The 14727-nt window shown below is 42.3% G+C and overlaps 1 protein-coding gene across 1 annotated transcript; it reads right to left on the reverse strand.

Annotated features, from left to right (window-relative positions):
- Positions 1 to 1983: 1983 nt before the first annotated feature.
- On the reverse strand, positions 1984 to 10496 carry PCDH18 (protocadherin 18). Its single transcript, XM_083457727.1, has 4 exons — positions 7408 to 10496; positions 6267 to 6352; positions 5991 to 6154; positions 1984 to 2903 (listed from the first exon to the last, which is right to left on the reverse strand). Exons 1-4 carry the CDS (start codon positions 10093 to 10095, stop codon positions 2236 to 2238), a joined length of 3606 nt encoding a protein of 1201 aa, XP_083313853.1. The 5' UTR covers positions 10096 to 10496; the 3' UTR covers positions 1984 to 2235.
- Between the last annotated feature and the right edge of the window lie 4231 nt (positions 10497 to 14727).

Consider the following 14727-nt stretch of genomic DNA (forward strand, 5'->3'; position numbering starts at 1 on the left):
CTCATATTGAGCCTCCTGCCACCTATATAATTTGCAGAAATGTTTTTCACATCCCCTTTTGGTGGCTGGATAACTCTTCCAATCCCATTTAGCTCCCAATAAGGGTTTGGTTATCCTTTGCCTCCTACAACTCAGCAGCATTCATGTGCTTATCTCTACACTGATACTGGGTTTAGAAAATTGCTTTAAAGCCCCAAATGAAAAACCTTTTTTGGTCTTGATATTTTTCCCCTATCGTCTCTTTGCAGAGGATGAATTCTTACATACCTGGTTCTGCTGAGAAGCACATCATTGGTTTCACTGAATCTGGTATTGAGTCAGGCCGTATTGCACAAGGATAAGAATATCAAAGTCTGGCACCCTGAATTCCACTGTATAACTCAGCACCACACAGCAGATTGCAGGCTGGGGGAAAAACAAAAACAGCATGCTTCCTAAGAATTGGAAGGCTGCTGATTGTCAAATAATTTCTTTTGTTGGCGATTCCCTGTTTTACTCTCAGTTGTATTACTGACTTTCCATTTGGACTTACATTCTGTTCAATTTAACCAGCTTAGTTAGACACTTTGGCAACAGTCAGCTTTAGGCGATGCAGCCAAATGGTTCTTAAGTGGGAAAGGAGACCGCTTGTGTTCCTGTATATAACTCTAGCTGAATTATAATCAGCAATAGTCCCAAGAATCCCTTAAGGTTCATAACACCCAGACTCACAAGTAAAGCATAAACCATGTTCAGGGTCCAGAATTAGGCAGAAATTTTACTCATACCAACAACTGACAGGTTAGGCCAAGCTTTTGTGTGTAATAGAGAGATTAGCTATCCATATTCAATAGGCACTCTCAGAGAGTTAGGTGATTAAAATAGTCCCCCTTATTCACTCAGGAATATACCATTAATGGTGATACATACATCTTTGAAAAAGTGAAGATGAAAAGAAAGGCGTATATTTGCATGAAATTCTCATATGCTAATGTAAATTTACAGATGCAAACGTAGAAATAATTATAGTAATCTAAATAGAAATGCAATGCATCTCACAATAGCAGAAATGCAATGCATCTCACAAGGACCAGGTGCCCCTTCTCAGCCTGCTGTTCAGGTGCTAACTCCTGATGGGCAACTTCAGGGCTCCTTACTCCTTGTGTGATTCGGACCAGGCAGCCTTTTAAATAGAGCACATCTGCAAACAGAGTACTATCATCTGTGAAACAGGACAAATGGCTGCCCTATACATATGTGTGGAATATCATTAGCAGGTTGAAATTGGCTTTTTGTCCTAGGCTTCCATTTCTGCCTCAATGTTTGATCAAAAGACGTATGTTATTTGCATCTATAAAACATCATCACCTGTTATGTACAGCATATCTTTAAAAGACTGAGCAAACAATAACATGGCTTTTATTTTAAAAATGGGTGACATGACATGGGTTGTGAGAAAGGAGAAATAGGCTCAATACATGAAAAGGTATGTTCAGAGTTCAGCTGACCTATTACAATCTGAATCCTCTGCAAAAGGTCTTCAAGAGATATTTTGAAAGTTATGCTCCACATGAATATGAAAACATAGTGTGTGTATATATATATATATATATATATATATATATATATATATATATGCAATGTGTTTTTGGGGTTCAAGGCTGTTCTTCGTATCACCCCCCCACCCCTTAACTTTGTGGGAGAATGGATTTGTCCCAGCCTGAAAATAAAAGAACTTCTAGGCTTCAAGGGAGTAATAACTCTTTATTATAAGAATGAAACATTGTAACAAGATGTTAGATCAGTTATTGAAACTAACATTTGGATAAGGTTTCACTTGATTTGATTTTTGTACCATAACAGTTGATTGTGGGGGGTGGGGGTGGGGGGGCAAAACCCATGGAAAATGGCATCCCTTAGTTTTTATACACTCTTGTGGTTAGAATAATGAATGTCAGACACAAACAGTGCCAGGTGCATATATGTAGGAAAACATGCTTGCCATGGGAGTACAAAAATAAAATTTATTTGTTAAATTACACATAAATATAAGGTACAAATGTATTTTTAAAATACAGTTAAAGATAATCACACTTGCATTGTGTACATATGAAAATACAGTATTTTAATATTCAACATACACAGACACATTTATGATAAATGTAACTAATTGGCAATGCCAGTTCTTTTCATTCTGGGTTCCCATCTCTGTTTTCCATAAATATGGAAAATTAATATGCTATGAAACAAAACTCTCTAGTTCTGTCGGACATCTTGTAGCAGCTTGTTAATTTCTGCCACCAGCTCGCTAGCATCCATTAGTTCGTGTTTACCGTCACTGAGGTGGTTAAGCACATTGTCAAAGTCATCTTCTTCATAATTCTCTGGGATTTCCTCCATGGCGGGCAGCCATTTAGAAGATGGCTGGGCCCCTGAGTGAGTCCCCAAAGGAAGCCCAGTGTTGTTTGCAGGGTTTTGGAAGTGTGTGCTGGCTGCCCAAGCTGCCACCCCTTGAGGATAGCTTACAGTCTTGGCAGGCAAATGTCCTTTCCTGCGCTCTAGTGAGCTGGAGGGATCCATTTCGTTGCATTCCGTGTAGGCATCTAATGAAGGAGGCAAAAGGCGCTGGAAAACACTGTTCATTTCTGACAGCAGGGATGAGGTGCACATGTCACCTGCTTCGTCCTCGCTCTGACTTTCTTTGCCAAAAGTTGAAAAGCTCTTTTTCTTTTCAGTCGTCTCAACGGCTTGTGCATCCTCTTCTAGTACCTGCTGTTGTGGTGGTTGAGTTTGCTGTGGCTGAAATTCCTCCCCAGGAATAAACATATTACTTCTGTAATCAGAAGATGGAGAAGGCAGAGGTGGCATCCAGCACTGGTCAGAATGTCCCAGGACTCTGCATTCCTCTGTGCATAGTCTCATTGCTGTCAGTAAAATGAAAACAAGAAGTTAATATTCATTAAGTTTCCAGGCACTAGTCACAGTGTCACTTTTAACTTTGAAACTTTCTGGGACATGCTTATTCATAGTGGTTTGAACAGAAGACATTTAGGCTATGACTTTAGGGATGAGGAATCTGCATGGCCAGAGATGAGCAAGAACTGAATGACCAGAAGTTCTCCATTCCTCCTATAAACACATATATGGAAAGAATTCCTATTAAACTAAGGAGGGCTTACATCTAGAGTAAGCATGTACAGGATTGCCCCATCAGTGAATGTGTGTTCAGTCCTCTTCCACAACACTTTAACATAACCATCCAGGTATTTAAAGCCTCATGTAAGTGATTGTAATGGGGATATGCTACTGGCCCTCTGTCCTCCATTGTGCCCCCATTGCCTGGTCCAATTCCTCCAAACACTGGAGGATATTTTACCCTGTAGATTCCCACCCCATTTTTGTTGTAAATTGCTTTGGATGTTATGCTATGAAACAGCATATGGATTTGCAAAAAAAAAAGGGGGGGAAGCAGAATTAGAAGACTTGACAAAATGATTAATATGTGAATGAGCGTTGTAACATCAATTTTCTGAGTCACTATATTTTAGTGACAGTGAATTTCACAGACTGTCTTAAGTTTCTGCCCATTTTAATCAACTTAATAAAGATGGCTAAATAAATGTAGCCTATATACCTTCAAACCCATCCCATGTTCCATGTATGTGATTAAATTTTACACTTGCAATTGTATTCTTTACACTTAAATATATTTATAATCATCTAGCTTTGTGCTTCCTTATATCGGTTCTTGGAAGAAGTTGAGATGGCTATGGTCAAGTTACTATTGGTGTATTGGTAAGCTGCAAAAATCCTGTATGTTTAGAGAACTGAAATGCTCAAAACATGGACAGGTTTGGTAACTGAGTAAAGGTTTACAGCCGAAGATTACACAGATTCCATCCAATTGTTGAAAATCGTTCTCATTTACATTAGTTTGTATTGAAGGACAACAACAACAAAAAGATTTTGGCATTCTTGTAGTTACTGGGAAATACTTTTGCTCTGAGGTATGTTTGTGGACATTTTGTTTGGCAGAAAGCCCAATACAAATTGTACAAGTCCTCCTGCCTCTACATAGTATCAACAATTATATACATGGCTATCCTAACAGTCATCAAAGGACTAACTTAAACTCCTTAATTTAAATGGGCATTCTCTTAGCATGACTATAGTTAGATATCACCTAATGTTTGGTGCATTCATAATTGGTGGACATTCATCTGCAAAAAATAATAATCTGCTGTTATATCAGCATAATGCACATATCTATAGAAGGTTGGGAAACTCCTATGAGTCTGATGGCCTAAATTTGTGTTAGTTGTTTTAGAATTACCTAATAGCAAATGTTTAATGTTTAGAAAATTATTTCTGTCAATTAATACTTTCCATTGTTTAATATCTGAAGAACCCAATGAATAATGAGTATATGTTGGCTCTCATTTACCACTACAGAATCAAACAGCTCAAGAAACGTTGTTCTGTGACATTGTATTTAGAAGGGTAAAGATGTATTGGCCCATGGAGATAGGTTGATCTGTTAGGAGACAACTTCTTATGAACTACCCATTCATCTAGCACAGTACTCTCTACACTGACCAGGAATAGCTCCCCAGGGTATCAGGCAGTGGTCTTCCCCCATACCTGATCCCTTTTTCAAACTGAAAATACATAGAACTATTGTTCCTCCCATATGAACGCAGCCTAAGAAGCAATGGGACCTGCTTCTATGTATACATGCATACCTCTACCAAAGGCATTATGGAAGAAGCAGGAACTCAGGACAAAATGGAGAAATGAGCTAAGAGGAAGGCACATTTGGCAAATCCTCACTGTGATCAACTCCCGCCCAGAAACATATGTCCCCACTGTGGAAGGATGTGTGGATACAGAATTGGCATCCACTTATGGACACACTGTTAAAACCATATTCATGGAAGACAATCTCACTCGGCTATGAGTGATAGCCAAATAAGAAAGAAGACTCATGCATAGAATTTCCCTATAAGACTACAACTCCCATCAGCCTTAGCTAGTGTGGCCAATCATCAGGAATGATGGTGGTTGCAGTCAAACATCTGGAAGGCTATGGATTCCCCATCCCTGCTATAAGAGAAACTGTTCATTAGGTTGCAGCATGGTAGACTATTTGGAATTAATGTTGAGAGTACAAGGATAGAAGGGTCCCCTTGTAAGGTTTAAGGATTTTAGATCACTGCACATAGCCAGTTGTGGATGGCATGGTAGGGTAGGGCAGCTGCTACTTAATGGGAAGTAGAGGGGTAAGTCAGTGATGAGGTTGGTGTGGTGCAAATGCCAGTTGTGAGAGTACCAGTTTGTCTCCATTGGTGTGTTTGCATCACGCTGACTTTGATGTAATTGACCAGAGGTCAAGTGGGCTATGCCACCCCACTATGCCATCCACTATGGCACATAACAATAAAAATTCAGTAACAGACACCCAGTGTGAGTTTACAAATGGCAGGCTGGAACACCAATCGCCCTTCTAACAACTGTGGTAACTGCATACATATGTGCTTTCCTACTTTTTTCAAAGAACTGGGTATCATATAGCCTTTCCTTTTGAATATATTTCTCTAAAGGCATTTTGAACACAAAATCTGTAGCACCCATGCATTGAAAATCGCCATCCTCAAAACTAGATATCAAATTGTCATTCATTTTGTTTTTTAATGCAACCATGAAATTGGCTCCACCCATTATAAAGGGCAAGAGCAACCCACTTTGAGCCAACTCATCGGACTGCAAGTGATACCAGCTGTGGTGTTTGTGGCCATTGAACTTGGACAAGTGTGCAGCACTTTGGGTATACGAGGTGCCATGCTGCACTTGAGCATAAATTGGGCTATAGGTGCTGCTATGTGAAGAAGGAAAGGGTTTTTTTTTCAAAGCATGAAAGTTAAAGAGATTGTTTTTCATCATTGTGAAGTTGTCTCAGTGTGACTGGCAGGGAGCACTGTAAATAAACTGTTCAACTTTCATGGCATTCTTACCTGCAGGAATTCTCCCATCTGTAAGGAAAAGGTCACTGAATCCTTCTCCAAGAAGTCTGTCAATTGGAGAATCTCTCCCCAAATCATAATCGCTGTCTCCTGCTTCACTGTCACCACGGCCGCTGTCTTTCAAGCTGAACTTATCCATATCTTGAAGGGCGTACCTGCGATAAAACAGAAGTGACATGTGGATTGAGTTATGCTCTATTGGCTTATGTGCTGGGCACTCTCCTCAGGTAAAACTGCTTTCAACATTGATCTGAGTAAAACCCTCACCTGTAGCTCCTGGAATATTTGTTTCCTCTAAAACTTGGCCTTGGCTGATACTGGCCTTGATGAAGCATTGAGAGAAGTTGAGAGACCTGTAAAGAAAAACACAGAAGACTGATTCCTGAAAAATAATGCCCAAATATCTCCCTAAGAGAAAACATGTGTTAAAAAAATTATTATTGTTACTACCACTATTATTAAAACTTCAGCTGTTTAAAAATAATCATTTAGAACCTCTTCATGTTGCAAAGACATAAGACAATACAGCCAAAGTAGAAGACAACTGGTAATATCTAATGACACTTTACCAATAAAAGTCCTGCTTTTATTAGCCTGAGGATGCCAAATAATTAAAGGCCTGATCTTCAGTCTAGTTAAGCTAAAGTATTTGGATGTGAATGGATTTAGCTCCATTGAAGTTAGTGGGCCTAGAAAACCAGCTTACATTCAAGCGTTTTGAGCTATGGCTCAGGGCCTTAAAACATATTCATTAACAGATTTGCATGCACAGTTGACACAAGCTGTTAAAGCAGCTGCAGTTAGAATTGCGGCACCATTGGTAATATATGCCCTCATTGTTTTGTATCATTTGTATATGTAAATACACTATGGAATGTGTTCTAATAGAGAGGCAAAGAACATGCAAGTTTAGCATACTTTATTAGAAGCATTTGCAGGAAATGTTCCAAATAAAGCTTGAAACCTTGATTAACAACAATAATAATGCCATTAAGAGTAACTCTTTTTTAATGTTTAATTGGCATGGCAGTGTAGCAAGGGGCTGTGTAGCCTTTCACGATTCACATAAAAGTCACACACACAGAGAGAGAAACAAACTCAAACACACAGAGGGCCATTTTACACATTACATATTTCCAACACAGAAACAAATACAGTGTAACAATCAGTTTCAAAATCATGCACTGTGTGCAAAGATGTACTGTTACTGGGAAGCTGCTGCCAATCGTGGCTTCCCAGTCCATACAGAGAGAGACTGAGAATACAAGTGTGTGCCATTATCATACATCACAGTTGGCACACTGGTTGCAACTGCATTCTGAAATAATGAATCTGTGAAATGGCCATGGGGTGCCTGCTTGCATTTGTGAGTGAGTACTAGTCCATGTAGCACAGTAAGTGAGCTTACCTCAACAGCAGGTGTAGCATGAGTGAGCTCAAGGGAGAAATTCTCAGGTACGTGATTTGATGAGATGGTCACCAGACTGTTTAGAGACTGGTGACTGTGGTGGCTTTGGCGACTGCTCATCTGCCCTCTTTCTAGTGTTGGAGATGATGAAGGTGAAGCTTTATGGTGTGACCTGATTGGCAAAGTACCATTAACAGTAGGCACTAGTGTAATGTCCCCTTTGTGGATCTGTCTTGATGGCCTTTTGGGATGATGCTGGTATGTGGACTCTGCTACACGACAGTTATAGGATCTGGTGTCCTTTTTCTCACGATTGCACCTTGTAGCAAAGACAACCATGATAACTAGCAAAACAGCACATATTGCCCCTAAGGATATAATTGTGATCATGGAAACATCTAGAGAAGGTTGGCTAATGTACGTAGCTTCTGTAGCTGAAGGCAGATAAACATATTTAGCAACACTGCATTTCAGAAGTGCTTTGGTACTGAGCTGAGGACTTCCTTTGTCCTGAACCACCACTGAAAGTTCCCATTCTGTTGATTTGGCAGATTCAATGCTAGCATTGAGATAGATGTCACATGTCTGTGGGTCCATTATGAAGAGGTGGTCCTCACTACTACTTGCTAATGAACAGCTGAGTTCTGAGTTCATCCCTGAGTCTTTGTCTATGGCTCTTATCCTAGTGACAGGGTAGTTGATTTCAGCTTCTTTGGGGATTGAAATCTTTCCTGTATTGTTGTGCAGTACTGGCTCTATAATCCAAGGGGCATTGTCATTTTCATCAATGATAGTGAGCACAACTGTTGTATTGCTGGCAAGTTGCTGACTCCCTCCATCTCTAGCCTGAACCACAAAGGCAATTTGGTTTACTTCTTCATGATCAAAAGTTCTAAGTGCATAGATGGCTCCATTGGAAGGATCAATGGTCACATAGGTAGTTATGGAGCTTCCCAAAATAAAGCTCTCCAAGATAGTGTATGTCACCTGCCCATTATCTCCTAGATCTGGATCTGTGGCTGTAACAGAGGTGATATATGCACCTGGAGAGTTATTTTCCAGAATTACAATTTCATATCTGTTGGTCTGGAACTGAGGTGGGTTGTCATTTTCATCAATGATCTGGACAGTAAAGTGTTTCACTGTGGAGAGACTTGGGGTCCCCCTGTCTTCTGCTATGACAGTCAAGCTGTATTCAGATCGCTTTTCTCGATCCAGAGTAGTATTTGTTAAGATGAAATAGTTGTTTTCATAGGTCTTTTGGAGTTTAAAGTGACCATGCCCATGGAGCTTGCACACCACCTCTCCATTCAACCCAGAATCTTTGTCTTGCACTCTCACCAGGGCCACAAATGTCTCTACCGAAGCTTTCTCAGAAATGTAAGCAATTTCCTCCTTCCCAGGAGACATCAGGTTTAAATTGATATCTGGCTTGTTGTCGTTCACGTCCACAACCTTGATGATAATCTTGCAGTGAGCTGGGATAGAATTGGGACCCAGATCTTGAGCCTGGGCATCAATTTCATAGGATTTGGTGGTTTCATAGTCCACTGGCTTGAGAAGGGTCAGCTGCCCCCTCTCAGAGTCCATCTTAAAAGTCTCGATGATCTTGGAAGACACGTGGCTACTGAAAGAATAGACAACTTTCCCATTCGCCCCCTCATCCGGATCAGTCGCGTTGAGGTCGATGAGCAAAGTCCCAACTCGGGAGTTCTCCAACAGCTGGATGATATAGGTCTGCTGCTCGAAAACGGGACTGTTGTCATTGGAATCGGAAATGCTGATCTTCAGGATGGAAGACCCACTGCGCTGAGGAACCCCGTTGTCCGAGGCGGTCAGCTGGAGCTCGTAGCTCGATTTCAGCTCCCGGTCCAGCTCACTCACTACGATCAGCTCGGCATACTTGGCCCCGTCGGTCCTCGTGCGCACTTCGATGGTGAAGAAGTCGTTGGCCGACAGCGAGTACGTGTACAGGGAATTGTCCCCGACGTCCGGGTCGAAAGCGCTGTCCAGAGGGATCCGGGTGCCCACAGCGGCGCTCTCGGAGATCTCGAGGGGGATGAGCGCTCGGGAGAACTGCGGCGAGTTGTCGTTAATATCCAGCACCTCCACCTCGATGTGGAAAAGCTGGAGGTGCTCGGTGGGCAGCGTGATCACGTCGAACTCGATGGAGCAGTTCAAGTTCTTCTGGCACAGTTGCTCGCGGTCGATCTTGGCGCCGATGCTGATCTCGCCGTTATCCTCGCGGACCTTCAGCAAGGGAGAGTTGCCCCTCTGCATGGCTCGGAAGCGTACGGAGGAAGGGTTGGGCAGCCGGTACAAAACGTCTGCCACGTCTTCCGAGAGCCGCGCGATGACCGAGCCCACCCTCTGCTCCTCGTAGATCCGGTATTTCAAAGTCTTGCCCGCGGCGCCTCCCCAGCAAGCCGCCACCGTCGCCAGGGCGAGCAGGGCGGCCAAGTGCGTCTTGCCGGCGCTCAGCCTCGGCATCACGAAAGCCTTTCCTTCCCCACAAGTTCGCAAAGCGCTTCTCTCAACTTCTGCTCGATGTCTCCGCATGCATTTGCCTTCCCCTCCCCACTTCCCACGCCCCCAAAAACTGTACCAAAAAGAGAGAGCAAGAGTCCTTCTGCAACCCAGCGCAGTTCCGATATCCTCTCCGAGCTCAGAAAAGTTGCTTACATGCATGCAGATGGTGGCGGGACTCCCTTATACATCCTGGAGGCGAGCCGGCTGGATTGTGCTGCTGCGCTCTAGTCCAGGAGGGTTGGCACATCAGGGCTTTTATTCCTCTTCCTTCTCCTCCTCCTCCTCCTCCTGCCTCTGCAGTTTACTCTCCGCCGAGTGCGTGTGGAGGAAGGAACTGACGCTGGCTCGGCGCTGGGCTCTTTCCCCCGAAGAGATCCTCTTTCCTTTCCCTGCTCGGCTGCCGACTAAGCAGCCTCGATTGCTGACTCCCGTCTAAAAATCTGGGGAACTTCACTCCAACTCAGACAAAGCTTTTTGCCCGGCTGCATGTGTTGAATTGCTTCCAGCCAATCAGCGGGCTTCCAAATCAAAGGACAGTGAAGTCACACACATAAAAAAAAAAAAAAGAGGGGTGGAGGAAGGAGCTGGAGGAAGGAGGGGGGCAGCTCCTTTTCCCTCTCTCCCTCCCCCACCCTACGTTCACTTTCTGTGAGCGTGCCGTTACACCCACCCCCACCCCCAAAAGTAGGCGACTGGCTAAAGAGCTACTTTAAATCAACTTTTTTGTTCTCCTCTTTATGATGGTTTCGACGGGGGTGGGCTTGGTTTTGTTTTCGTTTGGGGTCTTGTTTGTAATTTTAATGAGCGCTTTCAAGAATCCCCTCATGCGTGGACTTCAAAGTTGCTGTAACCAAAGCGAGTCTTTTTTCGAGTAAGTTTTGCGGAGTGAAGAAGTTTGCCCTCCCTCAGCCTTGGTCCCCGCCTCTCTTTTGAGGAATATTAAGATGCTGCTTCTGATTTCTAAGCAATCTTTTTCCCTTTTGTCTTCTCCCCCCCCCCACCTTATAATAGCCTTTTTACTTTTAAGCATTTGCTTCCCTTCATCTTAAAGTCAAGAAAATGCTTGCATAGCCTTGTCCTTTCGCTGGCTTCTGATGAAAGTATATATAGCATTTGGCACTGATGTGTGTGTTTGCCTTCCCTGTACTTCCCCAGCCCCACTTACTGTAGCCCTTGTAGTTCTTCAGAAGCTCCCTTTCATCTTCCTTTTAAAAGCACCCTTTCCTTTTAGCATGATGGAGCATGCTAAAGCATTGTGTCCACATGTAAAACACTTTTATCATAAGAAGCTGTGGGGCACACCATAGGTCAAATATGGTAGGGATCCTCTAAAGCAGGGGTGCCCAATTTTTTTTCAAAGAGGGCCAGATTTGAAGAAGTGAACATGCATGAGGGCCATGTTGAGCTCTTTCTTTCTTTCTTTCTTTCTTTCTTTCTTTTTTTTTTTTGCAATTTTACCCCTAAGTTTTTGAGCTTTTACCCCAAGACATATACTGCCATGGGGGCCAGATTAAATCGACCAGCGGGCTTTGGCCATGCCTGCTCTAAAGGGTGATGGTTGTGATCTACCAATGGCAGTGCTCTCATTAAGTTTAACAGAACACAATTTCACACATTGCTGTGCTCTGTCATTTATGGTCAAAGCAGTTGGTTGGTTGTTGTTGTTAACCATTTCTATTTTGCCCGCCATTCAAGGATCACAAAGTGATTGACAATATAAAAACACAAAAATATATAGCATAGTAACAAACTATGATACTTTCTCCTGCAATGAAACTCCCCCCACACCAGCATTTTCCAATCTGTTCCAGAAGATCAGAGGAGCCCCCAAAACAGCTTTAAGGGGCGTTGGAACACACAGCAGGGGTGGGTGGGGCAAAAGAGGGAGGGGAAGGTCCATTGCATGAATAGAAGCCATTCCACGAATGTGATGACTTCACTAAAGGCAAACCCATGTGTTTGGCAGAACCTCCTGATAAGGAGGACTTTAAACTGAGTCCTGTATGGGCGGTTAATGAAATACTAGAAGATAGCATGACATCATCTGCTGGAGATTGGAATATGAGTGAAACTAGCATGTCAATGCGAGTAAATTCTAACATGTAATTAAACAATAGAAAGTTGGTGATACAGCCCAAGGTTTCTGATGTCTCTATTTATCTCTATGGGAGATAAATACAATGGGCTTCACATTTTAGCAGGAAAGCAAATATGGTTTGATTGCCATTACTGAAAGCTTGTTGACTGCAACTCATAGCTGGATGTAGGGCTTAGCATGAGATATTAATAATAATAAAAATGGTTTGCAGGCCATGCTCCGAGAAAGGGGAAGAACAAGGAAATGGTAGGTCCACTGCAAAGAGAAGATGGAGAATGAAAGTGGGTGACAAAGAGAAGGTGGAGCTCTTCAACTTTCACTTTGCCTTAAGGCTCATCCATAATTCCTTTTCTGCCATATTTCAAAGCACGGATCCACGATTTCCAGGACTGTGTCCAAGTGTTTTGTTTTGTTTTATTCTGCCACTTTGTCTAGGAAAACCCACTTTTTTTTGCTAATTGGAGCCAACAGCAATTGGGTTTTCTGCAGATTGCCTTGTTCTCTGATTCAGTGCTAAAATGCAGGTTTCCCAAGGGAAAGCGGTGGGGGAAGAAAAACACAACTGTTGAGATATGGACCTGGTAATCCTGAACCTGTGCCTAGAAAGTGTGGCACAAAAGGAAGTGTGGGTGAACCCTTAGTTGCAGTCAAGGAAGATGTGCTTGACCCGGCAATAATAGATCAAATGATAAATGAATTGAGTTGTAAGAAAAGAGCAGTATCCTAGGATGCAGGACTTCACTGCTTGGTGATACAAAAGAATCTTTCAGACGTAATATCAAATAGCATCTGTCAATATTTTTTTTAAAATTTTTTGGAGAATAAGGTAAGTGCTGCAAAACTGAAAGTAGGCAAATGTCCCCATATTTTTAAAAGGGGAATAGAGGAAGCAGGCAACAACTGATTAGTCAGCTTGACATCAATAGCTAGAAAGGTTCCATAGCAGATTAGTAAATCATCATTCTGTGAGCATTTAGGGGAGGGAAAGCTGTGATCACAAAGAGTTTCTCAAGAATAAGTCATTCCAATCTTATCTCTTTTTTTGACAGTTACTAGCCTGATAGATAGAGGAAAAGTTGTGGACAGTGTATATCTTGATTTTAGCAAGGTCCCCCATGATATTAATGATTTGTTAAATGTGAGCTAGACAATCCCACATGGGTAGGATTTAAGCCTGTTGAGGGGCTACATCCAACCTGGAGAGAGGAGACAAGTGGTGTGCCACAAAGTCGTATCTGAGGACAGACAATGTTCATCAAATTTCAGGTGGCACCAAACTGGCTGGAATAGAAAATACTGTAGAAAACTGGAATTCACAATGAACTTGACAGTATGGGGAACTGGATCAAAACTAAGTCAGTATTAGCTAAGAGATAAATGTCAGATTTTGCATTTAGGGAGACAGAATCAGATGCAGAAAAACAGGACAGGTGACAGGCAACTGATTTGACAGCAGTACCTGCAAAAAAATCTTAGGGTCCTTTTGGAGAGTACATGCTAAACATGAGTCACAAGTACAATGTGTCAACTAAAAACGCTAATGCAATTCTAGCCAGCATCAACAGAAAGAAGTATAGGGTTCAGATCACACAAAAAATCATCATCAGCAGCAACAACAACCCCAACAACAAAGCTTCCCAAACACCATGCTAGCCAAAAAAAAAGTCTGTTCAGACAACAGTTTTCTATTCTGAGCACCACAGATTTTAGAAGGATGTTGACAAACTGGAACATTTGCAGAGGAGAGCAACTTAGATGGGTGGAGGGCCTGAAGACCAATTCTATGAGGAAATGTTGAAAGAATTGGCATGTTTACATAGATATGAGACAATTAAGAAGTGATATGATAGCTATAATCAAATATTTGAAGGGCTACCACAAAGATGATGGAGCAATTCTGTGCCCCCTGTTGCTCCAGAGAGTAGATCTACAGGGTTCAGATTACAAGAAAAAGGATTTAGCCTAAACAATGGAAATAGCTTTCTGGTGGTATGAACTGTTTGACAGGGGAAGAGTGGAAAGTCGTGGATTCTTCTTCATTAGAAGTTTGTAGATGGTATTCAAGGCAAGTCCTACCTAGAGGAGACCCACTGAAGTTATTGGCTGTTCATGCATCATTCAAGAGTTTCTTGAATGATCTGTTTTGTTTGAGTTCTATGTTCTCTGCCATGGATTCTGGGATTGTTCTTTCGCTGGCAAACATATTGGGATTGGGACCACATTCAATTTAAATTCTCTCTGTGGATTCACCTGATCCAAAGCCTTTGCCTTGTCTTGCTTCCTGTGCATAGGAGTTTTGTTCTCTGGCATGTCCCCTCCCAGAATGATCTGCTATGCATGGATTTTGTGTTTTTTTCCATGGATTAATTAAATTTGAAGTTCACCATTGTCTGGTCTGCATTATCTGTCCCTTACTTAAAGGTAGTCATGTAGTACCCTTCAGATATCATTGAACTGCAACTCCCATCAGCCCCAACTGGCATGGCCAATGGCATTTGTAGTCCAACAGCAAGTGTAGAGCAATGCATTGGCTATCACTTAAATGAACAGCATCTTTTCTTTGAGTTTCTACACTTTACCACTGGATTATGGATACCTGAGCTCTCCCCCTTTGATACTGGGCTCAGGGACAGCTACCCTGCTAGAGTCTGTCCCTGAGCACAATGGCCTGTTGTTTTACTTCAGTGCAGGAT

This window comes from Podarcis tiliguerta (assembly GCF_965153285.1).
Source record: "Podarcis tiliguerta genome assembly, chromosome: 9".
NCBI lineage: Eukaryota > Metazoa > Chordata > Lepidosauria > Squamata > Lacertidae > Podarcis > Podarcis tiliguerta.

Coding starts and splice junctions, on each gene's coding strand:
- PCDH18 (XM_083457727.1), bottom strand. CDS start 10,095: ATGCATGTAAGCAACTTTTCTGAGCTCGGAGAGGATATCGGAACTGCG. Junction 6,155..6,266: donor AAATATTCCAGGAGCTACAG/GTGAGGGTTTTA, acceptor GTTTTATCGCAG/GTACGCCCTTCAAGATATGG. Junction 2,904..5,990: donor AGATGGGAGAATTCCTGCAG/GTAAGAATGCCA, acceptor TTTTACTGACAG/CAATGAGACTATGCACAGAG.